The following is a 27,909-nucleotide window of genomic DNA, read 5'->3' as shown; positions in this document are numbered from 1 at the left end:
AGAATTACAATTCTTTGTTGTCATTTTTTTTTCCAAATTGCTTCACATACAGCGGAGGCCTGAGAGAGGAGCGGAGCCAGATCGTCAGCTTAAAGGGCCCGCACCAGATCTGATCCTAAACCTGCAGCTCACTAATAGACTGGACCTGACAGCTGAGGGTTTGTTACACTTGTATCCACAGCAGGGCGCTCATCTCTCCTATCCTGATAGTTTGTTACAGTGTGTCAGTCCGGGCTGTTAAGCCCCTGAAGGATTGTCTAGACTGGATATGGCTGTAACAAACCCTCAGCTTTGGAAGGACTGTAAGGCTGGGTTCACACTACCGTAGGTGTCCGTAGCCAATGTCCGCACAAGGTTTTAGCAATAAACACTCGCTGCGTGTAGGATTGTTCTGTCTGCTTGAATAATCGGACATGGTGGTAACGGACACTAAAGGACACAACATAAGATCCCATGTAAATCCTGCGCGGACATTGGCTACGGACACTAGCCGTCAGACATCTGCAGTAGTGTGAACCCAGCCTTAGGACAGGTGACTACAGCCTATTACTATCCGCCATGTTGATGTGGGCGGTGCCCGCTGTACCCGGGGTCACCAGGGAATGGTCATCTCTCTGCAGCCCCACAATGGCCGGAGTGGCTCTGAATGTCCAGCATTGTGTCTGCTTATCTAGGCCGCGGTCTCCTCACGTCTTGTGGTCATTACTCACAATTGCCGGCCACAATATCCCCCATCGCCCTGCGCTGCCGCTGATACAGCCGGAGATTGAGCAAACGATTTATTGTTATAACTTTTTCTCATTTTAGTTTTGCATTTATAAATATGTAAATGTTCTCTATAAATCTGACAATTCTCCGGCTCTGCAAAGCCACAAATCAGGGCGCTGAGGAGTGGTCTCTGGGGAGGGGGCTCTTATAGATGGGAGGTCTCTTCTCTGTGTATCCAGTGACCCGCCGCCATGCCCTGCCCTCTGTGGATGTGATGATGGGGGTCATTATGGTGATTTGCAGGGCCTTGTCCCAGTTGCTGTCGCTGACCTTGCTCTGGGCATTGTCTTTATACTTCTATGACTTGTGCTTGTAAAGGTTTAACAGCGGATATAAAGCGGCCGGTGCCCTGTTTTATGATATTTTGGCATTTCCATCCCTGGCCAGGCCTGGCACTTGTCCCCGGCAGCAGTGAGGAGACACGGCCTGATTTATGGGCACAGTTTTGTGGAGTGCTCCTCGTCTCTGGATGTTTTCACTCGTGTCATTAAAGTGATAAAATGGCCTCTTGTAGAGAAGCACTTTATGCAAAGCTCTTCACATCAGTCTATCAACCTGCGCAGTTGTCAGGGGGGAGGGGATGTTGGTAAAGTTGGCAGAGGACGACTCCTCTATATAGCTGTGACTGGAGAGCGATGCTCCGCTGGAGAGTGACTACATTCTGCTTTATCGTGCCCGCTTGGTTTGTGCTGCACATTACCGAGAAGCCGGAGAATTAACCCATTACTGTCACTAAAGAATGCTGAAGCAACAGCAGAAGTACCAGAGAGGTAGAGCATGAGGCTGGAATGGGGCCCAGGGGATGGAGGAGGAGACTGTACACAGGGACTATACAGGAGGAGGAGACTGTACACAGGGACTATACAGGAGGAGGAGACTATACGCAGAGACTACACAGGAGGAGGAGACTGTATGCAGGGACTACACAGGAGGAGGAGACTGTACACAGGAGGAGGAGACTATACGCAGAGACTACACAGGAGGAGGAGACTGTATGCAGGGACTACACAGGAGGAGGAGACTGTACGCAGGGACTACACAGGAGGAGGAGACTGTACACAGGAGGAGGAGACTGTACGCAGAGACTACACAGGAGGAGGAGACTGTACGCAGGGACTACACAGGAGGAGGAGACTGTACACAGGGACTATACAGGAGGAGGAGACTGTACACAGGGACTATACAGGAGGAGGAGACTATACGCAGAGACTACACAGGAGGAGGAGACTGTATGCAGGGACTACACAGGAGGAGGAGACTGTACACAGGAGGAGGAGACTATACGCAGAGACTACACAGGAGGAGGAGACTATACGCAGAGACTACACAGGAGGAGGAGACTGTACACAGGGACTATACAGGAGGAGGAGACTGTACACAGGAGGAGGAGACTATACGCAGAGACTACACAGGAGGAGGAGACTATACGCAGAGACTACACAGGAGGAGGAGACTGTACACAGGGACTATACAGGAGGAGGAGACTGTACACAGGAGGAGGAGACTATACGCAGAGACTACACAGGAGGAGGAGACTGTACGCAGGGACTACACAGGAGGAGGAGACTGTATGCAGGGACTACACAGGAGGAGGAGACTGTACACAGGAGGAGGAGACTATACGCAGAGACTACACAGGAGGAGGAGACTGTACACAGGGACTATACAGGAGGAGGAGACTATACGCAGAGACTACACAGGAGGAGGAGACTGTATGCAGGGACTACACAGGAGGAGGAGACTGTACACAGGAGGAGGAGACTATACGCAGAGACTACACAGGAGGAGGAGACTGTACACAGGGACTATACAGGAGGAGGAGACTGTACACAGGAGGAGGAGACTATACGCAGAGACTACACAGGAGGAGGAGACTGTACGCAGGGACTACACAGGAGGAGGAGACTGTACACAGGGACTATACAGGAGGAGGAGACTGTACACAGGAGGAGGAGACTATACGCAGAGACTACACAGGAGGAGGAGGAGACTGTACGCAGGGACTATACAGGAGGAGGAGACTGTACGCAGGGACTACACAGGAGGAGGAGACTGTACGCAGGGACTACACAGGAGGAGGAGACTGTATGCAGGGACTACACAGGAGGAGGAGACTGTATGCAGGGACTACACAGGAGGAGGAGACTGTATGCAGGGACTACACAGGAGGAGGAGACTGTACGCAGGGACTACACAGGAGGAGGAGACTGTACGCAGAGACTACACAGGAGGAGGAGACTGTACGCAGGGACTACACAGGAGGAGGAGACTGTACACAGGAGGAGGAGACTGTACGCAGGGACTACACAGGAGGAGGAGACTGTACGCAGAGACTACACAGGAGGAGGAGACTGTACGCAGGGACTACACAGGAGGAGGAGACTGTACGCAGAGACTACACAGGAGGAGGAGACTGTACGCAGGGACTACACAGGAGGAGGAGACTGTACGCAGAGACTACACAGGAGGAGGAGACTGTACGCAGGGACTACACAGGAGGAGGAGACTGTACGCAGAGACTACACAGGAGGAGGAGACTGTACGCAGGGACTACACAGGAGGAGGAGACTGTACGCAGAGACTACACAGGAGGAGGAGACTGTACGCAGAGACTACACAGGAGGAGGAGACTGTATGCAGGGACTACACAGGAGGAGGAGACTGTATGCAGGGACTATACAGGAGGAGGAGACTGTACACAGGAGGAGGAGACTATACGCAGAGACTACACAGGAGGAGGAGACTGTACACAGGGACTATACAGGAGGAGGAGACTATACGCAGAGACTACACAGGAGGAGGAGACTATACGCAGGGACTACACAGGAGGAGGAGACTGTATGCAGGGACTACACAGGAGGAGGAGACTGTACGCAGGGACTACACAGGAGGAGGAGACTGTACGCAGGGACTATACAGGAGGAGGAGACTGTACGCAGGGACTATACAGGAGGAGGAGACTGTACGCAGGGACTACACAGGAGGAGGAGACTGTACACAGGGACTATACAGGAGGAGGAGACTGTACACAGGAGGAGGAGACTGTACGCAGGGACTACGCAGAGTTGGAAGAGACTGCACACAGAGACTGTATATGAGACATCAGGAGAGTGTCTGGTTTTCGGCTGTGGGTCCGCGCGTATTTCCAGCTTTTATCAGAGTATAATAGACATTAAATCCAACAATTTGCTCTTTTGTGTCATCAGACAGAAGATCTTTGAGGTTTTTCACATCGTTTCTCGCATTTTCTCCGGGCGGGGGTCTCTGCGGTCGTCAATCACTGATGGTTTCATTCTCAGATGAGCGATGCTCCTAGCCGGCGTAATAAGTGGTGGGCGCAGCGCGGCGGGTGCGGGGATTGGCTGTGGCCTCTGCTGCTTGACACCTCTCCAGTCTCCACCGTGTTATTACGGCTCATGATGACTTCGAGAGGCAAAAATCCATTTGTCGTCTTGTGAGTCGTGGCGTCCCCAGATAACCATCTATGTCAAGTGCTGGAATTCTGATTAATGATCTCCTTCCAGTGCCTGACATGGGTGAGAGGGCAGGGGCAGCAGTCAGGGCGCACTCAATGGGCGCCGGGGTGTTATTTCATATATATCCAGACGGAGCCGGCATTAAGTGGCTTCACAGCATCGCTCACTGCCACAAATTATTCCTGATTTCTAAAGCGGCAATTTTCTTTCTGTGAATATAAATGAGAAGAAGGTGCAAAAATGTGATGTGGAGTCTGGACAGAAGAGGCTGAGAACTTTCTAAACACTTCACTCTCATCGCTCTAGTCACCTCCAAAGCTGTACGCAAGTCCTACTCCAGTCTTACCGTACGTTGTCTGCAAGGAGCGAGCTCTGCTGTCATGTATTGTGGGACATGTCGTGTCTGCTGCCTTATATATCAGGAGAGTCTGACCGAGCAGAAATCTGAATATAGCTCTGGAGGCAAACTGGATTACATTGAGATAAGGAATATGAGATCTGCTAGATTTGTTAGATCTGGTTTTCAAGGGAAATGTAATTGGCTACAGGATTAGAAAAACATGGCTGCCTTCTACTATAACCGGCGCCCCACCTGTCTATGGGTTGTATCTGGTATTGCAGCGGAGTCTTTGTACTGATATAGTAGTGTGTGGCGGGGTCTGTTTGTGCACATAAGGCCCCGTCCTGTGAACTCCTGCCCCTACCCCCGGCATACCATGTACTATAATTCACCCCTCATTGGAGCTGAATAATTGCCATTGGCAGCGGTGCAGGGGACTGAGCGCAGGAACGGTCCTGGCTGGGACCCACAATGTTGGGATTTTGTTTCCATGGTGAAATCTTCCTTGAAGCGTGTGGTAGTCGGCGGCTGCCAGGTACCACAAATACCAGCCGGGATAGCGAGCTCCCTGGTAATGAGACCCCAGGCTTGTCAGAATGTAACCAGACGGTGACCCTGCGGGCGAGGCAAGTAACAGGGAAGTGTTACATTGTGACAAAGTCTGATCCATAGGGGGGCGCTCTAAATGATAGGGGGGCAGATGAATCTGGTGAACAATTAGTGGAAGTGGCAGAGAATAAATCCTCCCCGGCTTTATTACTTGAAAGTTGTAGGTCTATATTATACGGTGCACTGCATTATAGTGTTGTGTCTGCACTGTATGGTATTATTGCACTATATGGCGGTATTATTTCTGCACTGCATGATCCCTGTTGGGTTGTGTGACTGCACTATATGATGGTATTATTGCACTATATGGTGGTATTATTGCACTATATGGCGGTATTATTTCTGCACTGCATGATCCCTGTTCGGTTGTTTGACTGCACTATATGATGGTGTTTTGGCATTATATTGTATATAGCAGCATTATTTATGCACTGTGTGGTGGTATTATTTATGCACTGTATGGTGGTATTATTTCTGCACTGCATGATCCCTGTTCGGTTGTGTGACTGCACTATATGATGGTGTTTTGGCATTATATTGTATATAGCAGCATTATTTATGCACTGTGTGGTGGTATTATTTATGCACTGTATGGTGGTATTATTTCTGCACTGCATGATCCCTGTTCGGTTGTTTGACTGCACTATATGATGGTGTTTTGGCATTACATTGTATATAGCAGCATTATTTATGCACTGTATGGTGGTATTATTTCTGCACTGCATGATCCCTGTTCGGTTGTTTGACTGCACTATATGATGGTGTTTTGGCATTATATTGTATATAGCAGCATTATTTATGCACTGTGTGGTGGTATTATTTATGCACTGTATGGTGGTATTATTTCTGCACTGCATGATCCCTGTTCGGTTGTGTGACTGCACTATATGATGGTGTTTTGGCATTACATTGTATATAGCAGCATTATTTATGCACTGTGTGGTGGTATTATTGTGTATAGCGCTGTTCTGTTTCGTTATTTTTCATTGTATGGCAGTATTAATAGCCGAGTTTTGCTGAACTGTTTCCATAAGACGTAGGCCTTACACAGTGATTTTCCCAAGGTCCTTCATTCCCCTGCGCCCGGCCTGGTCAGATGGGATCCCTGGCTGTATCTGCTGAAGGGTCGTCTTGTTTTCTGCGCTGCCGGTACTTGTCCTGTCGCCCTCCCCTGGCCTTAGATCCTGTATAGATCAGTATAGCAGAGCCTTGACGTGTCTTGTGGCTGGAGATTCTCCGATCATTAGCCGTCGCTCCTCTTGCCGGTGACTTTCCTCATTGCAGTAATTGGAGTCTCCAGGTCGCCGTCTCCTCTGATTCCATCTTCAGAGCCGCTCGAGACCCCACTTCTGGCAGGACTTGTTATATATGGAGGTGCTGCTCCTGCAGAGTCGTCTGCGCCTCTCGTCTTCATTCTTAGAATATTTTCAGCCACTGGTGTAAAGAAGGATTTTTTGGGCTAATCTATGTGGTGGGAGCGATGAGGACCCCTCCTACAGAAGCCTCGAGAACACCCCTGAAATGTCCAACCGGCAGCCTGCAAACCTTTCACATACCCCTGGCTGTATTCACATGGTGCTAACGTTTTTGCTTTATTTTATAAGTATATTTTAGATTAAACCTTTTTCTAGCACATTCCAATTGTAAACTTAATAAAAAATTTGCAAAGCCGCAGACCTGTCCGGTGCTACAGGAAAGTCTCCACAATGGATTTTGTGTCCTGCCATGTGCATTTACCCAAGGGGCACAATTACCTTTACATTTCATTCCAAAACCCATTGGGCCAGAACCTCTAACAATGCGCTTGATATAACCGGACTCCACGCACACACACAATGTGCACACGCGTCTACATGTAGCCCCAATAACATGTACGGACAATGGTCAGAGGATCGCAACTGTGCTTTGTATGAATAGTCAATGAGACAGGGTTGGATATCTGGCCTAGTTTGCCTTTTGCAGGTGGAGCGGCGCCCCCTAGTGATCACATTATTATAGATTGGATTCCAGAACATCTTTGGCTCTTGGGAGCTTTTAAAGTTATTATTTTATTTGCAGCTAAAATGAAATGAGAGGAAAGTGAAATCTGCTGCAAGTGCTGGAAAAGCTGCAATTATAGCTGAATCCATGGAAAATGCGAATCTCCCCATCCCCCCCTCACCGGCCCCCTCCCCAGCCCTGTACGCTCATTACAGAAAAATAAGAGCTGATTGTAAATTACAACCTTTATGCCTACAGCGGGATTCTAAAGATCTGGTGCGGCTTTCAGAGCGCTCACTACATCTCATTCTCACCTGATCACCGGCCTGTGTCCCTTCGCCGCTATTACCACATTACCGCCAGTGCGTGACATTTACGACATTTAAGCCAAAGCCTAATTTTATAAATGTTTCCCAGTTTTCTCATTGACATTATAGACCTGTTTAAGCCACAAGTTGGAGGGGTTTGTTGTGCTTCAGCCATCACAGGACGACCAGACTCAGCACGGCCTGACAACCTGATTATAGGGTGCGGAGGAGGGGTCAGGGTGTCAGGGCAGTGACCCCTTGGAAGGTTGTGACCCCCCACATATGACGACATCTATACGCTGTATACACATGGTATGTAGAGACCAATATCTATATATAAAGCTCGGGCTCAAAAATCTGCAACATTTTCCCGAAAACCACAGGGGCAGATTTCTGACGCCCCGTATGCCTGGATTACAGCTGCACAAGGGATAAAAAAGTTACAATTGTTTTGCGCAAATTTAATATTTTTTTTTTTGCAGGAAATAATCGCAACTTATCCTCTTTTGCCTCGTCCTAATCACTTTCTCCAGAAGGGGGGGGGGGGGTGACCCAGATTTATTCTCATCTATGATATATCTCAGATATATACGCCCTCTCATAGTGCCCAGCCTGGCGGGAGGGGGAGGGGGGCGGCTCATCATAAATCTCCCCCATCCTAAAGGTTATCTAATAGGGGCTTGCAGAAATCCCCGCACCTGTTGCAGAATTCACCCCATTCACATTTATGGAACAGACTTTCAGTTGCAGAGATTTCGGCATCCAACCTGAACCTGCCGTGTGTGAATATAGCTTAACAAGCTGGAACCTGCATTGCATTTACCAGATCTGCCTTAACATGGCTGCAAATCCCAATTAACCCTACAAATGTCAGAATCCTCCAGGCCGGATTCTGTGAGATAATGGGAAGCCCTGTAATATCTTGGCTTTAGGAATATTTTGGGGTGAATGTGAAGTCAGTGGAGCCGTCGCCATCTCATCCAAGGCTCTATATATCTCAGCCGTAATGTTCCTCTTTGTGCCGCTGAGTAGAGAACAAAGCAATTACGGGGTGGGCTAAGTGACTGCGTCCGCTCCTCCGCCTGGATTGCATTATTTGTCACCCCCGGTAATGGGCGACAGAGCCCGGCTGTGCGGGGTGATTGCGCTCTCTATTTATGAGCGGAGACCATGCCACCTGGCCCTGCCGCCTGCTATAAGGACCCCTGCGCCCCCCATGTTTGCACCCCTGCTTTGTTTATTGGTTCTTCCTTCCATCTTTTAACCCTTGCCCTCCCTTCTCACAGTTTCTGCCATTTTCTCCTTGCAGCTGACTCCTAATCTGAGCGCTATATCTGCTGCTACCCTGGTGGTCAGACCTTCATCTAATCCCTCCAGCGGTTGTAAAACTACAACTCCCAGCATCCCTTGACCCTCTCTGACTGGCAGCCGTTAAGAAACCCCCCCCCCCCCCCCCCTTGATCTATGAGGTTGGATTTTGCGAGTCTACTTCCTATTGATTGACCCTGATGTCGGGCACCTTGCCCCATTGATCGCACATGTTATCGGTTCTGCTTGGCGGTTTACAAGCTGTGAGCGCGGCGGGGACCATGAAAGGGTTTTATATTCGGACGTTTCATGATCTCATTGATTATTTATGGTGTTTACATGGGTGATTTGTAGTTATGGGCGCTTATTGGCATTTATTGGGGAGGACACGGGTGATTTGTGATTATGGGAACTCGTTGTCGGTATCATTGGCGTTTATTGGGGAGGGGGAGGACTCATTGTGTATAATTTATTGGACGGTTACCTTGTATCTGCAGGCCCAGTCTATAATGATCGGAGTCACCCCTGGCTTACCTGTCCTCTCCTCCGTGCCAGCCCTAATGATGGCTCCCGGCACACAATACCTAATAACCTCTCCAGAATCCCATTGTCTGCGCCATCTCCGTTATTTATCCTCTATCTTCTAGTCCATAAATGGATTTCGTACCAGCCATGGAATTTTGGAAATTCCATCCTAGCGGGGGGTGATGCTACCTGTGCAGGTGGGGGAGACATTCTCTTCTCTGGCTCCTGCCAACTATGTCTGTAGTGCCGCAGGCGAGATATGAGTGCGTTATAAGATGTAGGGAGGCGGCAGCACCTGGACGGAGGGGGGGCGGGGGCCGATACCCCATAGTGCTGTGCGATGTGTTATACCTGTAACCAAACCTTCCCTGGTGCCTGAAACATTCAGCTACAAAGTCAGTGCCGTATACAGTATTGCTTCCATTATGCCGCTATATATGTCACCCTGTACAGCACATGTGACCACCATGTTACCTAGTACCAGTCTCCATCATAATACCAGTGTATACCAGTAACCACTGCACCCACTACTACCAATAATATATCGCCATATACCAGTTACTATTATATTCAGGTATCTAGTAGCGGTACTATTATACAACAGTCACTACTGAGCCACCATATACAGTACTATATCACCATAGGCAAGTCCTAACTATACCGACATGTATCAGTCGCCATTATACTGCCATATCTAATATTGACCCCTACTATAAATGAGTCACTGCTAGGTCACTCCGTATACACAAGTCATAACTGTACCGTCCTATATCACTATTATACCGCCATATCCAGTACCAATCGCTACTATACACAACTCAATACTAGGCCATCCTGCACAATATCAGTTTCATCATGGATAACTATACCGCCATATCCAGTACCAATCGCTATTGTACATCAGTCAATACTCGGCCATTCTGTACAGCACCAGTTTCTCCATAGACAAACCATAATGGTAGTGCCATGTATCAGTGGCCATTATGTCGCCATATGCAGTACTAATCACTACTATACACATTTAGTACTAGGCCGTCCTGTTCAGTACCATTCTCATTATGCATTGTACCGCCATATACCGGTCACCGTTATACGGTCATATCCTATACATTGCTATACACCAGTGACTAGTGCGCCGCCTCATACATAACAAGTCTCTAATTCTTCCATGTGCCCTTGTATTTGGCTCTTATCATTGTGTTGCCCATATTGTCTTCTCCTGGTTTGGACAGCTCGTGTATCTCATCCGTGTATCTCATCCGCGTTTCTACTCCTCATTGATTCTCAGTCTCCTCCTTATTTCTGAATCTATAGAAAGAGGCAATAAATTCTGCCCCCGCTGTAGTGCAGGGTATAGTGCCGGCAGGTGCGTTGCGGGGAGCCGCAGTTTTCTCTGATACAGATTAATAATTCATCGTTTCGGTTCTGACAGCCGCGGCCGCTGGAATTTTCCGTTTCTCTTTATTGAAGTTGGGTGTTTTTCTGTGCGCGGCGGCGGCCGCTGCTGCACCCCTCGCTCCGTCTCCTCTTCATGCGCCGGTTTCCTGCTCATTTCCCGAGTATTTGACATTCTGTGTGTGTTTTCTAATCACATCTGAAGCAGAATCTTTACCCTGAGAAATGGCGCCACTTTTCCCGTAACGTTTTCTTCACACTTGGCTAAATCACATTATGATGGAACAGTAAGACAAACTAGATGCAAAGTGCGGCACTCCACGGACCCCGCGCCCCTCCAGCCCTCACACTGCGCTGATTAGACGCCATTCAGACCTATTACCGTCGAGAAGTGAGCGGCAGGCACGACGTTAACCCTCGAGCACCTGGCCAGCGCAGATCACATGCCTCATTAACCCCTTCACTAGTCCAGCCATTCCGTGGCCCTCATTAGTAGCTCAGGTGACATTATTGCTTTGCCCTCGGGCCCTCTTGGATTCTGGGTGGCCCGGCCATGATTTTATGACTGATCTCTCCATCTGAGCTTTAGAGCCTGTTATTTGGGGTAAAGTGGGTCAGGTTTTGTAGGTATGATCCCCCCCATATCCCAAGGGGCACGGCTCATATCCTGCCCGGCTTCCTCTGTGCCCAGGCTCGGGGACCTCGCATCTGAAAGGAGCCATTGTTCAAAGTTTTCTAACAAAACACTGTCCGGGCCCGGCCGCCGTCTACTGCTGCCTGTGAAAACTGTGTAGACAGACAGACAGACAGCGGCGTCCGAACAGAGAAAGCTTTGTGTAACATTTGGCCTGATAGACTCACAGCGGAAAGCCCGAGGGCATCTCTGGGGCGGCGCAGATTGGGAGAGCGGCCTCCATAATGCTCCATTTACTGGGGCAGCGCCGGCTGTTTATTTGCATCTGCTTTTCTGACTTTGTTGTTGGGGCCTCGGAGATCCTCATCAAGCGGCGCAGTGTACGCGGGAAGAGTCGCCGCTTTGTATTCACCGCCGCGCTTAATGTCACGCTGCCTTTGAACGTGAGCTCCAGGCATTGGAGAGCGAGATAAACTATGACTCCCATCTAGCAAGAATTGAGCCTATTAATATGCGTCTGATTAAGCCGCCATTGTGATGGTGACCGCCGCGCATTGCTGTGCACTTAGATCAGAGGGACCCTGACTCTGTGGTTGCTCGTGTGCTGTATCCCTCTGCACTGCAGGGGATCTGTCATTACAACACTGCTGCTGTGCATTATTCTTAGATTACGATTCTATAGCACCAACATGTTCTGCAGCGCTGCACACAAATTGTCATCAATTACATTGGTCCCTGGCCCCATTGGAGCTCATAATCTTAAACTGCATATCAATCTATCAGTAAGGAGTGTGCTGCCCACTGAGCCACCATGCTGACCAGCTGCCCACTGAGCCACCATGCTGACCAGTGACCCACCCGACTACATACTGAGCCACCATGGTAAATAGCAACCACTCTAATACACACTGAGCCACATTGTTAACCATTGAGTCTCCATGCTAACCAGCTGACCACTGAGCCACTAGGCTTAGCAGTGAGCCATCCTACTACCCACTGAGCCAGCATGCTAAGCAGTGAACACTATGCTGCTCACTGAGCCACCATTTTGCCCACCGTCATTGTAATACCACCGATAATGACCCTCAGATATGTCATTGCTGCAGTCAAGGCTGATGCTATGGACGGGACAAGGTTGCATTTGCACGTGGGCTCTAGCACCAGAGGGGCCACATAGCAGAAGCTGTAGAGGGTCTCGGGATAGATGTGGATCCTGTTAGAGATTTTGCTGTGGGCTCAGGAGCCCCTCGGACACCTCTAGGACTGCTCTGATATTGTGCACAGGCCGATAATTGAGTGTAAAGTAAGAGGTGAGCGGTCACGTGACCCCGGGATACAATATGGAGTGGAGGTGAAGAGTCGCGCAGTGTAACTATTAGATCGCTGCCCCCTGAGCCCCCTGCCACATCTGGATGAGTCCTGTTCACTTTGCAGATTTTCTGAGATTTTAACTCTTTCCAGAACATTCTTGTGTATTGTGCGGAGCGCTGCGCGGGTGCCAATACTTATACAATACATGCAGGTATACATGATAGCATCATGGAGGAATGAGGACAGTATAAGAAAGAATGTAAAGAAGAGAGAGAGCCATGAAAGTGAAGGAAGGGCAGCAGATGATATGAGGAGTAATAGGATGTCTGACTACAGTGTAACCCCCCTCCCCGCCCCACTGCCGGGGTCCGCGCACCAGGGTCCTATCCTGCATGGTCCGTGATCTTTTCTGTTGTCGCTCTCCAGGACATGTCTTGGCGCCAGAGACCCATACTGCGGCTGGGACAGTAAGAAGAAGCGCTGCAGCACCCTGGAGGATAGCTCCAACATGAGCCTGTGGTTCCAGAACATCACAGACTGCCCGGTGAGTACAGGAGGCTCCACCTACTGGACACTCAATAGAAGTCACATGATTCATCTCCGTGCTCCATGGGGAACTGCCTAACTAAAATCTCCTTCTCTGATTGGCCAGTGATGGATCCGAACCAGCCAATAAGAGAAGAGGATTTTACTTTCGTAAAGGGAGTCTGTCAGCAAAAACTGAGATATAAACTAACCCCAGTCCCTTGTAGGACACAGTATGTATATGTATGTATATAGGGCCCCACGTCCTCGCAGCTTACATTGATGGAGTTCTTATTCAGGACCGCTGCTTTATTCTTGTAATAATCATCCTTTTATGCCTATGCAAATTAGCACAAAAGGGGCTTTAGGGGCGGGGCTTACCATTAATGTGTTTCACTATTTGCTGCTGCTCAGCCCCGCCCACTAACTGTACCGTGTATGCCGATGAGATCACAAGTCCCATCTGAACCCGCTGTCTCCAGTTATGGGGGCAACGACATCTCAGACATGCACAGTACGGTAGTGGGCGGATTTATATACTGTGCTGACATGGTACTGAGCCCTACATATATACTGTGCTGACATGGTACTGAGCCCTACATATATACTGCGCTGACATGGTGCTGAGCCCTACATATATACTGCGCTGACATGATACTGAGCCCTACATATATACTGCGCTGACATGATACTGAGCCCTACATATATACTGCGCTGACATGGTACTGAGCCCTACATATATACTGCGCTGACATGGTGCTGAGCCCTACATATATACTGCGCTGACATGATACTGAGCCCTACATATATACTGTGCTGACATGGTACTGAGCCCTACATATATACTATGCTGACATGGTACTGAGCCCTACATATATACTGCGCTGACATGGTACTGAGCCCTACATATATACTGCGCTGACATGGTACTGAGCCCTACATATATACTATGCTGACATGGTACTGAGCCCTACATATATACTGCGCTGACATGGTACTGAGCCCTACATATATACTGCGCTGACATGGTACTGAGCCCTACATATATACTGTGCTGACATGGTACTGAGCCCTACATATATACTGCGCTGACATGGTACTGAGCCCTACATATATACTGTGCTGACATGGTACTGAGCCCTACATATATACTACGCTGACATGTACTGAGCCCTACATATATACTGTGCTGACGTACTGATCCCTACATATATACTGTGCTGACATGTACTGAGCCCTACATATATACTGTGCTGACGTACTGATCCCTACATATATACTGTGCTGACATGTACTGAGCCCTACATATATACTGTGCTGACATGTACTGAGCCCTACATATATACTGTGCTGACATGGTACTGAGCCCTACATATATACTGTGCTGACATGTACTGAGCCCTACATATATACTGTGCTGACATGGTACTGAGCCCTACATATATACTGTGCTGACATGGTACTGAGCCCTACATATATACTGTGCTGACATGGTACTGAGCCCTACATATATACTGTGCTGACATGGTACTGAGCCCTACATATATACTGCGCTGACATGGTACTGAGCCCTACATATATACTGTGCTGACATGGTACTGAGCCCTACATATATACTGTGCTGACATGGTACTGAGCCCTACATATATACTGTGCTGACATGGTACTGAGCCCTACATATATACTGTGCTGACATGGTACTGAGCCCTACATATATACTGTGCTGACATGGTACTGAGCCCTACATATATACTGCGCTGACATGGTACTGAGCCCTACATATATACTGCGCTGACATGGTACTGAGCCCTACATATATACTGTGCTGACATGTACTGAGCCCTACATATATACTATGCTGACATGGTGCTGAGCCCTACATATATACTGCGCTGACATGGTACTGAGCCCTACATATATACTGCGCTGACATGGTGCTGAGCCCTACATATATACTATGCTGACATGGTACTGAGCCCTACATATATACTGTGCTGACATGGTACTGAGCCCTACATATATACTGTGCTGACATGTACTGAGCCCTACATATATACTGTGCTGACATGGTACTGAGCCCTACATATATACTGTGCTGACATGGTACTGAGCCCTACATATATACTGCGCTGACATGGTACTGAGCCCTACATATATACTGTGCTGACATGGTACTGAGCCCTACATATATACTGCGCTGACATGGTACTGAGCCCTACATATATACTGTGCTGACATGTACTGAGCCCTACATATATACTGTGCTGACATGGTACTGAGCCCTACATATATACTGTGCTGACATGTACTGAGCCCTACATATATACTGTGCTGACATGGTACTGAGCCCTACATATATACTGCGCTGACATGTACTGAGCCCTACATATATACTGTGCTGACATGGTACTGAGCCCTACATATATACTGTGCTGACATGGTACTGAGCCCTACATATATACTGTGCTGACATGGTACTGAGCCCTACATATATACTGCGCTGACATGGTACTGAGCCCTACATATATACTGCGCTGACATGGTACTGAGCCCTACATATATACTGTGCTGACATGTACTGAGCCCTACATATATACTATGCTGACATGGTGCTGAGCCCTACATATATACTGCGCTGACATGGTACTGAGCCCTACATATATACTGCGCTGACATGGTGCTGAGCCCTACATATATACTATGCTGACATGGTACTGAGCCCTACATATATACTGTGCTGACATGGTACTGAGCCCTACATATATACTGTGCTGACATGTACTGAGCCCTACATATATACTGTGCTGACATGGTACTGAGCCCTACATATATACTGTGCTGACATGGTACTGAGCCCTACATATATACTGCGCTGACATGGTACTGAGCCCTACATATATACTGTGCTGACATGGTACTGAGCCCTACATATATACTGCGCTGACATGGTACTGAGCCCTACATATATACTGTGCTGACATGTACTGAGCCCTACATATATACTGTGCTGACATGGTACTGAGCCCTACATATATACTGTGCTGACATGTACTGAGCCCTACATATATACTGTGCTGACATGGTACTGAGCCCTACATATATACTGCGCTGACATGTACTGAGCCCTACATATATACTGTGCTGACATGGTACTGAGCCCTACATATATACTGTGCTGACATGTACTGAGCCCTACATATATACTGCGCTGACATGGTACTGAGCCCTACATATATACTGCGCTGACATGGTACTGAGCCCTACATATATACTGCGCTGACATGTACTGAGCCCTACATATATACTGTGCTGACATGGTGCTGAGCCCTACATATATACTGTGCTGACATGGTACTGAGCCCTACATATATACTGTGCTGACATGGTACTGAGCCCTACATATATACTGTGCTGACATGTACTGAGCCCTACATATATACTATGCTGACATGTACTGAGCCCTACATATATACTGTGCTGACATGGTACTGAGCCCTACATATATACTGTGCTGACATGGTACTGAGCCCTACATATATACTGTGCTGACATGGTACTGAGCCCTACATATATACTGTGCTGACATGGTACTGAGCCCTACATATATACTATGCTGACATGTACTGAGCCCTACATATATACTGTGCTGACATGGTACTGAGCCCTACATATATACTGCGCTGACATGTACTGAGCCCTACATATATACTGTGCTGACATGGTGCTGAGCCCTACATATATACTGTGCTGACATGGTACTGAGCCCTACATATATACTGTGCTGACATGGTACTGAGCCCTACATATATACTGTGCTGACATGTACTGAGCCCTACATATATACTATGCTGACATGTACTGAGCCCTACATATATACTGTGCTGACATGGTACTGAGCCCTACATATATACTGTGCTGACATGGTACTGAGCCCTACATATATACTGTGCTGACATGGTACTGAGCCCTACATATATACTGTGCTGACATGGTACTGAGCCCTACATATATACTATGCTGACATGTACTGAGCCCTACATATATACTGCGCTGACATGGTACTGAGCCCTACATATATACTGTGCTGACATGTACTGAGCCCTACATATATACTATGCTGACATGTACTGAGCCCTACATATATACTGTGCTGACATGGTACTGAGCCCTACATATATACTGCGCTGACATGTACTGAGCCCTACATATATACTGCGCTGACATGTACTGAGCCCTACATATATACTGTGCTGACATGGTACTGAGCCCTACATATATACTGCGCTGACATGGTACTGAGCCCTACATATATACTACGCTGACATGTACTGAGCCCTACATATATACTGTGCTGACGTACTGATCCCTACATATATACTGTGCTGACATGTACTGAGCCCTACATATATACTGTGCTGACGTACTGATCCCTACATATATACTGTGCTGACATGTACTGAGCCCTACATATATACTGTGCTGACATGTACTGAGCCCTACATATATACTGTGCTGACATGGTACTGAGCCCTACATATATACTGCGCTGACATGGTACTGAGCCCTACATATATACTGTGCTGACATGGTACTGAGCCCTACATATATACTATGCTGACATGTACTGAGCCCTACATATATACTGTGCTGACGTACTGATCCCTACATATATACTGCGCTGACATGGTGCTGAGCCCTACATACATACTGTGCTGACATGTACTGATCCCTACATATATACTGTGCTGACATGTACTGAGCCCTACATATATACTGTGCTGACATGGTGCTGAGCCCTACATATATACTGCGCTGACATGTACTGATCCCTACATATATACTGTGCTGACATGGTACTGAGCCCTACATATATACTGCGCTGACATGTACTGAGCCCTACATATATACTGCGCTGACATGTACTGAGCCCTACATATATACTGTGCTGACGTACTGATCCCTACATATATACTGTCCTGACATGTACTCAGCCCTACATATATACTGTGCTGACATGTACTGAGCCCTACATATATACTGTGCTGACATGGTACTGAGCCCTACATATATACTGTGCTGACATGGTACTGAGCCCTACATATATACTGCGCTGACATGGTACTGAGCCCTACATATATACTGCGCTGACATGGTGCTGAGCCCTACATATATACTGCGCTGACATGGTACTGAGCCCTACATATATACTGCGCTGACATGGTACTGAGCCCTACATATATACTATGCTGACATGGTACTGAGCCCTACATATATACTGCGCTGACATGGTACTGAGCCCTACATATATACTGCGCTGACATGGTACTGAGCCCTACATATATACTGTGCTGACATGGTACTGAGCCCTACATATATACTGCGCTGACATGGTACTGAGCCCTACATATATACTGTGCTGACATGGTACTGAGCCCTACATATATACTACGCTGACATGTACTGAGCCCTACATATATACTGTGCTGACGTACTGATCCCTACATATATACTGTGCTGACATGTACTGAGCCCTACATATATACTGTGCTGACGTACTGATCCCTACATATATACTGTGCTGACATGTACTGAGCCCTACATATATACTGTGCTGACATGTACTGAGCCCTACATATATACTGTGCTGACATGGTACTGAGCCCTACATATATACTGTGCTGACATGTACTGAGCCCTACATATATACTGTGCTGACATGGTACTGAGCCCTACATATATACTGTGCTGACATGGTACTGAGCCCTACATATATACTGTGCTGACATGGTACTGAGCCCTACATATATACTGTGCTGACATGGTACTGAGCCCTACATATATACTGCGCTGACATGGTACTGAGCCCTACATATATACTGTGCTGACATGGTACTGAGCCCTACATATATACTGTGCTGACATGGTACTGAGCCCTACATATATACTGTGCTGACATGGTACTGAGCCCTACATATATACTGTGCTGACATGGTACTGAGCCCTACATATATACTGTGCTGACATGGTACTGAGCCCTACATATATACTGCGCTGACATGGTACTGAGCCCTACATATATACTGCGCTGACATGGTACTGAGCCCTACATATATACTGTGCTGACATGTACTGAGCCCTACATATATACTATGCTGACATGGTGCTGAGCCCTACATATATACTGCGCTGACATGGTACTGAGCCCTACATATATACTGCGCTGACATGGTGCTGAGCCCTACATATATACTATGCTGACATGGTACTGAGCCCTACATATATACTGTGCTGACATGGTACTGAGCCCTACATATATACTGTGCTGACATGTACTGAGCCCTACATATATACTGTGCTGACATGGTACTGAGCCCTACATATATACTGTGCTGACATGGTACTGAGCCCTACATATATACTGCGCTGACATGGTACTGAGCCCTACATATATACTGTGCTGACATGGTACTGAGCCCTACATATATACTGCGCTGACATGGTACTGAGCCCTACATATATACTGTGCTGACATGTACTGAGCCCTACATATATACTGTGCTGACATGGTACTGAGCCCTACATATATACTGTGCTGACATGTACTGAGCCCTACATATATACTGTGCTGACATGGTACTGAGCCCTACATATATACTGCGCTGACATGTACTGAGCCCTACATATATACTGTGCTGACATGGTACTGAGCCCTACATATATACTGTGCTGACATGGTACTGAGCCCTACATATATACTGTGCTGACATGGTACTGAGCCCTACATATATACTGCGCTGACATGGTACTGAGCCCTACATATATACTGCGCTGACATGGTACTGAGCCCTACATATATACTGTGCTGACATGTACTGAGCCCTACATATATACTATGCTGACATGGTGCTGAGCCCTACATATATACTGCGCTGACATGGTACTGAGCCCTACATATATACTGCGCTGACATGGTGCTGAGCCCTACATATATACTATGCTGACATGGTACTGAGCCCTACATATATACTGTGCTGACATGGTACTGAGCCCTACATATATACTGTGCTGACATGTACTGAGCCCTACATATATACTGTGCTGACATGGTACTGAGCCCTACATATATACTGTGCTGACATGGTACTGAGCCCTACATATATACTGCGCTGACATGGTACTGAGCCCTACATATATACTGTGCTGACATGGTACTGAGCCCTACATATATACTGCGCTGACATGGTACTGAGCCCTACATATATACTGTGCTGACATGTACTGAGCCCTACATATATACTGTGCTGACATGGTACTGAGCCCTACATATATACTGTGCTGACATGTACTGAGCCCTACATATATACTGTGCTGACATGGTACTGAGCCCTACATATATACTGCGCTGACATGTACTGAGCCCTACATATATACTGTGCTGACATGGTACTGAGCCCTACATATATACTGTGCTGACATGTACTGAGCCCTACATATATACTGCGCTGACATGGTACTGAGCCCTACATATATACTGCGCTGACATGGTACTGAGCCCTACATATATACTGCGCTGACATGTACTGAGCCCTACATATATACTGTGCTGACATGGTGCTGAGCCCTACATATATACTGTGCTGACATGGTACTGAGCCCTACATATATACTGTGCTGACATGGTACTGAGCCCTACATATATACTGTGCTGACATGTACTGAGCCCTACATATATACTATGCTGACATGTACTGAGCCCTACATATATACTGTGCTGACATGGTACTGAGCCCTACATATATACTGTGCTGACATGGTACTGAGCCCTACATATATACTGTGCTGACATGGTACTGAGCCCTACATATATACTGTGCTGACATGGTACTGAGCCCTACATATATACTATGCTGACATGTACTGAGCCCTACATATATACTGTGCTGACATGGTACTGAGCCCTACATATATACTGCGCTGACATGTACTGAGCCCTACATATATACTGTGCTGACATGGTGCTGAGCCCTACATATATACTGTGCTGACATGGTACTGAGCCCTACATATATACTGTGCTGACATGGTACTGAGCCCTACATATATACTGTGCTGACATGTACTGAGCCCTACATATATACTATGCTGACATGTACTGAGCCCTACATATATACTGTGCTGACATGGTACTGAGCCCTACATATATACTGTGCTGACATGGTACTGAGCCCTACATATATACTGTGCTGACATGGTACTGAGCCCTACATATATACTGTGCTGACATGGTACTGAGCCCTACATATATACTATGCTGACATGTACTGAGCCCTACATATATACTGCGCTGACATGGTACTGAGCCCTACATATATACTGTGCTGACATGTACTGAGCCCTACATATATACTATGCTGACATGTACTGAGCCCTACATATATACTGTGCTGACATGGTACTGAGCCCTACATATATACTGCGCTGACATGTACTGAGCCCTACATATATACTGCGCTGACATGTACTGAGCCCTACATATATACTGTGCTGACATGGTACTGAGCCCTACATATATACTGCGCTGACATGGTACTGAGCCCTACATATATACTACGCTGACATGTACTGAGCCCTACATATATACTGTGCTGACGTACTGATCCCTACATATATACTGTGCTGACATGTACTGAGCCCTACATATATACTGTGCTGACGTACTGATCCCTACATATATACTGTGCTGACATGTACTGAGCCCTACATATATACTGTGCTGACATGTACTGAGCCCTACATATATACTGTGCTGACATGGTACTGAGCCCTACATATATACTGCGCTGACATGGTACTGAGCCCTACATATATACTGTGCTGACATGGTACTGAGCCCTACATATATACTATGCTGACATGTACTGAGCCCTACATATATACTGTGCTGACGTACTGATCCCTACATATATACTGCGCTGACATGGTGCTGAGCCCTACATACATACTGTGCTGACATGTACTGATCCCTACATATATACTGTGCTGACATGTACTGAGCCCTACATATATACTGTGCTGACATGGTGCTGAGCCCTACATATATACTGCGCTGACATGTACTGATCCCTACATATATACTGTGCTGACATGGTACTGAGCCCTACATATATACTGCGCTGACATGTACTGAGCCCTACATATATACTGCGCTGACATGTACTGAGCCCTACATATATACTGTGCTGACGTACTGATCCCTACATATATACTGTCCTGACATGTACTCAGCCCTACATATATACTGTGCTGACATGTACTGAGCCCTACATATATACTGTGCTGACATGGTACTGAGCCCTACATATATACTGTGCTGACATGGTACTGAGCCCTACATATATACTGCGCTGACATGGTACTGAGCCCTACATATATACTGTGCTGACATGGTACTGAGCCCTACATATATACTGTGCTGACATGGTGCTGAGCCCTACATATATACTGTGCTGACATGTACTGAGCCCTACATATATACTATGCTGACATGGTGCTGAGCCCTACATATATACTATGCTGACATGTACTGAGCCCTACATATATACTGCGCTGACATGGTACTGAGCCCTACATATATACTGTGCTGACATGTACTGAGCCCTACATATATACTATGCTGACATGTACTGAGCCCTACATATATACTGTGCTGACATGGTACTGAGCCCTACATATATACTGTGCTGACATGTACTGAGCCCTACATATATACTGTGCTGACATGGTACTGAGCCCTACATATATACTGCGCTGACATGGTACTGAGCCCTACATATATACTGTGCTGACATGGTACTGAGCCCTACATATATACTGCGCTGACATGGTACTGAGCCCTACATATATACTGCACTGACATGGTACTGAGCCCTACATATATACTACGCTGACATGTACTGAGCCCTACATATATACTGTGCTGACGTACTGATCCCTACATATATACTGTGCTGACATGTACTGAGCCCTACATATATACTGTGCTGACGTACTGATCCCTACATATATACTGTGCTGACATGTACTGAGCCCTACATATATACTGTGCTGACATGGTACTGAGCCCTACATATATACTGCGCTGACATGGTACTGAGCCCTACATATATACTGTGCTGACATGGTGCTGAGCCCTACATACATACTGTGCTGACATGTACTGATCCCTACATATATACTGTGCTGACATGGTACTGAGCCCTACATATATACTGTGCTGACATGGTGCTGAGCCCTACATATATACTGCGCTGACATGTACTGAGCCCTACATATATACTGTGCTGACATGTACTGAGCCCTACATATATACTGTGCTGACATGTACTGAGCCCTACATATATACTGTGCTGACATGTACTGAGCCCTACATATATACTGTGCTGACATGTACTGAGCCCTACATATATACTGTGCTGACATGTACTGAGCCCTACATATATACTGTGCTGACATGTACTGAGCCCTACATATATACTGTGCTGACATGGTGCTGAGCCCTACATATATACTGCGCTGACATGTACTGATCCCTACATATATACTGTGCTGACATGGTACTGAGCCCTACATATATACTGCGCTGACATGTACTGAGCCCTACATATATACTGTGCTGACGTACTGATCCCTACATATATACTGTCCTGACATGTACTCAGCCCTACATATATACTGTGCTGACATGTACTGAGCCCTACATATATACTGTCCTGACATGTACTCAGCCCTACATATATACTGTCCTGACATGTACTCAGCCCTACATATATACTATGCTGACATGTACTGAGCCCTACATATATTCTGTGCTGACATGGTGCTGAGCCCTACATATATACTGTCCTGACATGTACTCAGCCCTACATATATACTGTGCTGACATGTACTGATCCCTACATATATACTGTGCTGACATGGTGCTGAGCCCTACATATATACTGTCCTGACATGTACTCAGCCCTACATATATACTGTGCTGACATGTACTGATCCCTACATATATACTGTGCTGACATGGTACTGAGCCCTACATATATACTATGCCATACTGCGCTGACATGGTGCTGAGCCCTACAAGGGACTATCAATTAGTTTATATTTCAATTCTGTGCTGACAGACTCGCTTTAAAGACTTCATATACCAGCAGGGGTCTGACACCCGGGCCCCCAGCTGATGAGCTTTTTGATGAGTCTGCAGCATTTGGGTGAGCTCTGTGGTCTCTTCACTAGTTACCAATTACAGTGCCCCTCATATATGTGCGCCTGTGCTTGGTATCACAGATCAGCCATTCACTTGAATAGCTGATCTGCAGGAGTCCCGGGTGTCTTAAGATAGGCCATTGAGTTAAATGTCCTGAAAAAACCCTTTAACTTTAAAGGGTTAAGCAACTTTTCTAAGTATTCAGAGACCAGGATCGGCAGCGCAGAGTACTTGCAGACCCCCCCAGCTATACAGATCTGCCCTGTCGCTATAAGGTCCCATTCCTCTCAGTAATCTGATTTAGCAGCAACGTTTCGAGGCGGTTCTGCCCAGCTCAGACTCTGCAACGTAAAATGTTCCTAAGTGCAGCTCATAAGATTCAGTCAGCAGGTAGATGCTAAAAATACAGACCTTCAAAGGGATTATTAGTGTAAAAGTGCGGCTTTCACGCTCCCAGCTGGAGGTTGTGCTTATACAGAAGCGTCTGATGGGATTTCTGTGTTCGTGTTTTCATGCTGGTGCAGCTCGCAGTATGGGGTGCTCTCGATACAATGTGGTCTGGGCCGCGGCTGCATGTGTCTACAGTCCCGGTCTGGAGAGGCATTCAGCCTGGTCCGCAGGTTCCTGCAGCCCGATTATTATTGTCGCCCACTCTCATTTCTTTTACTCATCTCTCAGGTTCGCAACTTGACAGTTAATGGAGGACTGGGGACTTGGTCGACCTGGCAGCCATGTCAGCACTCGGATGGAGACTCCACGTGTCTGTGCCGCTCCAGAGTCTGTAATAATCCTGCTCCTCGCTGTGGAGGTCGTGACTGTGAGGGATCCCGCATAGAGATAGCCAACTGCTCGCGGTGAGTACAAACCTATTACAGGGCGGCCATAATGTCATCGGTGCATAAAGCCGACTCTGAAGCCAAGTAACAAATAGGTCACAACGTGTAAGGGTGGGGTGACAAATATATTATAAGTGACCAAACTCAGTTACTTAACTCATACAAGACATTGCTTACATATAAGTAAGTAACGTATCACCTATGTGAACGAGTGTCATCTCCAAAAACAGCAGAGCCCCTGTGTGTGTATTATACCCTGTATTATACTCCAGAACTGCGCTCACTATTCTGCTGGTACAGTCACTGTGTACATACATTACATTACTTATCCTGTATTATACTCCAGAGCTGCACTCACTATTCTGCTGGTACAGTCACTGTGTACATACATTACATTACTTATCCTGTATTATACTCCAGAGCTGCACTCACTATTCTGCTGGTACAGTCACTGTGTACATACATTACATTACTCATCCTGTATTATACTCCAGAGCTGTGCTCACTATTCTGCTGGTGCAGTCACTCTGTACATACATTACATTACTTATCCTGTATTATACTCCAGAGCTGTGCTCACTATTCTGCTGGTGCAGTCACTCTGTACATACATTACATTACTTATCCTGTATTATACTCCAGAGCTGCGCTCACTATTCTGCTGGTACAGTCACTGTGTACATACATTACATTACTCATCCTGTATTATACTCCAGAGCTGCGCTCACTATTCTGCTGGTACAGTCACTGTGTACATACATTACATTACTCATCCTGTATTATACTCCAGAGCTGCGCTCACTATTCTGCTGGTACAGTCACTGTGTACATACATTACATTACTTATCCTGTATTATACTCCAGAGCTGCGCTCACTATTCTGCTGGTACAGTCACTGTGTACATACATTACATTACTCATCCTGTATTATACTCCAGAGCTGCGCTCACTATTCTGCTGGTGCAGTCACTGTGTACATACATTACATTACTTATCCTGTATTATACTCCAGAGCTGCGCTCACTATTCTGCTGGTGCAGTCACTGTGTACATACATTACATTACTTATCCTGTATTATACTCCAGAGCTGCTCTCACTATTCTGCTGGTACAGTCACTGTGTACATACATTACATTTCTTATCCTGTATTATACTCCAGAGCTGCGCTCACTATTCTGCTGGTGCAGTCACTGTGTACATACATTACATTACTTATCCTGTATTATACTCCAGAGCTGCGCTCACTATTCTGCTGGTGCAGTCACCGTGTACATACATTACATTACTTATCCTGTATTATACTCCAGAGCTGCGCTCACTATTCTGCTGGTGCAGTCACTGTGTACATACATTGCATTACTCATCCTGTATTATACTCCAGAGCTGCGCTCACTATTCTGCTGGTGCAGTCACTGTGTACATACATTACATTACTTATCCTGTATTATACTCCAGAGCTGCTCTCACTATTCTGCTGGTGCAGTCACTGTGTACATACATTGCATTACTCATCCTGTATTATACTCCAGAGCTGCGCTCACTATTCTGCTGGTGCAGTCACTGTGTACATACATTACATTACTTATCCTGTATTATACTCCAGAGCTGCGCTCACTATTCTGCTGGTACAGTCACTGTGTACATACATTACATTACTTATCCTGTATTATACTCCAGAGCTGCACTCACTATTCTGCTGGTGCAGTCACTGTGTACATACATTACATTACTTCTCCTGTATTATACTCCAGAGCTGCGCTCACTATTCTGCTTAATGAGTGATGATATATTTACACATGGACACTATGTCAGATTTGCTTTGCACCCCAGGCCTGTCACCCAGTGATGGTCCCCCTTTGCGGCCAGTGTTGCACTTGATTTCAAGGAGCGGTTATATCTGGATCCTATGTTGTAGTTTATTGGCAGATCGATTGGCTTTAAAGTTTTACAAATTCTCTGCAGTCTTTTCATTTCTTGCCCTTTCAAACCCTGATCTCAGGACTGAGCGGAGTTTGGTGAGACTGATGTGTCAGCATTCATTTTCCAAGCATGATGTGATTCTGGAGAAGGGCATTTTTCTATTTGCATTGGATTTGTGCAGGGATGGCCGATCGTCTTCCGCACCGGAGCTGAGATTACTGATGACTTTGACATGTTGAATTCCTTGCTTAGTGTAAACCCCTCATTAGCAGGCGCAGGGATCGGAGTACAACATCTATCTGTATAATGTACAGGAAGCAGCTGATATATCTATATCTATATCCATGTATAGAGATGAGGTCTGTCTGCAGCTCAACACTCACCAAGGGCCACATCCTGTAACACAGTGGCTGATATCAGGTGCACAAGCAGTAGCGATGTCTACAGAGGATCTCACCTTGTTATTTCTACATGTCTTGTCCTACAGTCGGCCTCTCCCCTCCTGTCATGGCTGATAACAGATAGTAATAGATTGTATTCTCCTGTCCTACAGTCGGCCTCTCCTCTCCTGACATGGCTGATAACAGATAGTAATAGATTGTATTCCCCTGTCCTACAGTCGGCCTCTCCTCTCCTGACATGGCTGATAACAGATAGTAATAGATTGTATTCCCCTGTCCTACAGTCGGCCTCTCCCCTCCTGACATGGCTGA

At 46.7% G+C, this 27,909-nt stretch overlaps 2 protein-coding genes across 2 annotated transcripts in view; one reads left to right on the top strand and one right to left on the bottom strand.

The window, feature by feature from the left end:
• Positions 1 to 27,909, bottom strand: part of EAF2 (ELL associated factor 2) — a 361,203-nt gene that overhangs the window by 62,377 nt on the left and 270,917 nt on the right. The window lies entirely within an intron of this gene.
• The window catches only part of SEMA5B (semaphorin 5B), a 98,156-nt gene that overhangs the window by 59,727 nt on the left and 10,520 nt on the right, over positions 1 to 27,909 (top strand). The window contains exons 11-12 of the mRNA XM_075285483.1: positions 13,081 to 13,198; positions 25,118 to 25,293. Of these exons, the coding sequence (XP_075141584.1) occupies positions 13,081 to 13,198; positions 25,118 to 25,293 (294 nt within the window). The remainder of the gene's footprint in view (positions 1 to 13,080; positions 13,199 to 25,117; positions 25,294 to 27,909) is intronic.

Source organism: Leptodactylus fuscus, chromosome 8 (genome assembly GCF_031893055.1).
Source record: "Leptodactylus fuscus isolate aLepFus1 chromosome 8, aLepFus1.hap2, whole genome shotgun sequence".
In the NCBI taxonomy this organism is placed as follows: domain Eukaryota; kingdom Metazoa; phylum Chordata; class Amphibia; order Anura; family Leptodactylidae; genus Leptodactylus; species Leptodactylus fuscus.
Note: the sequence above shows the minus strand (reverse complement) of the source record. Positions and strands in the feature narration are given on the sequence as shown.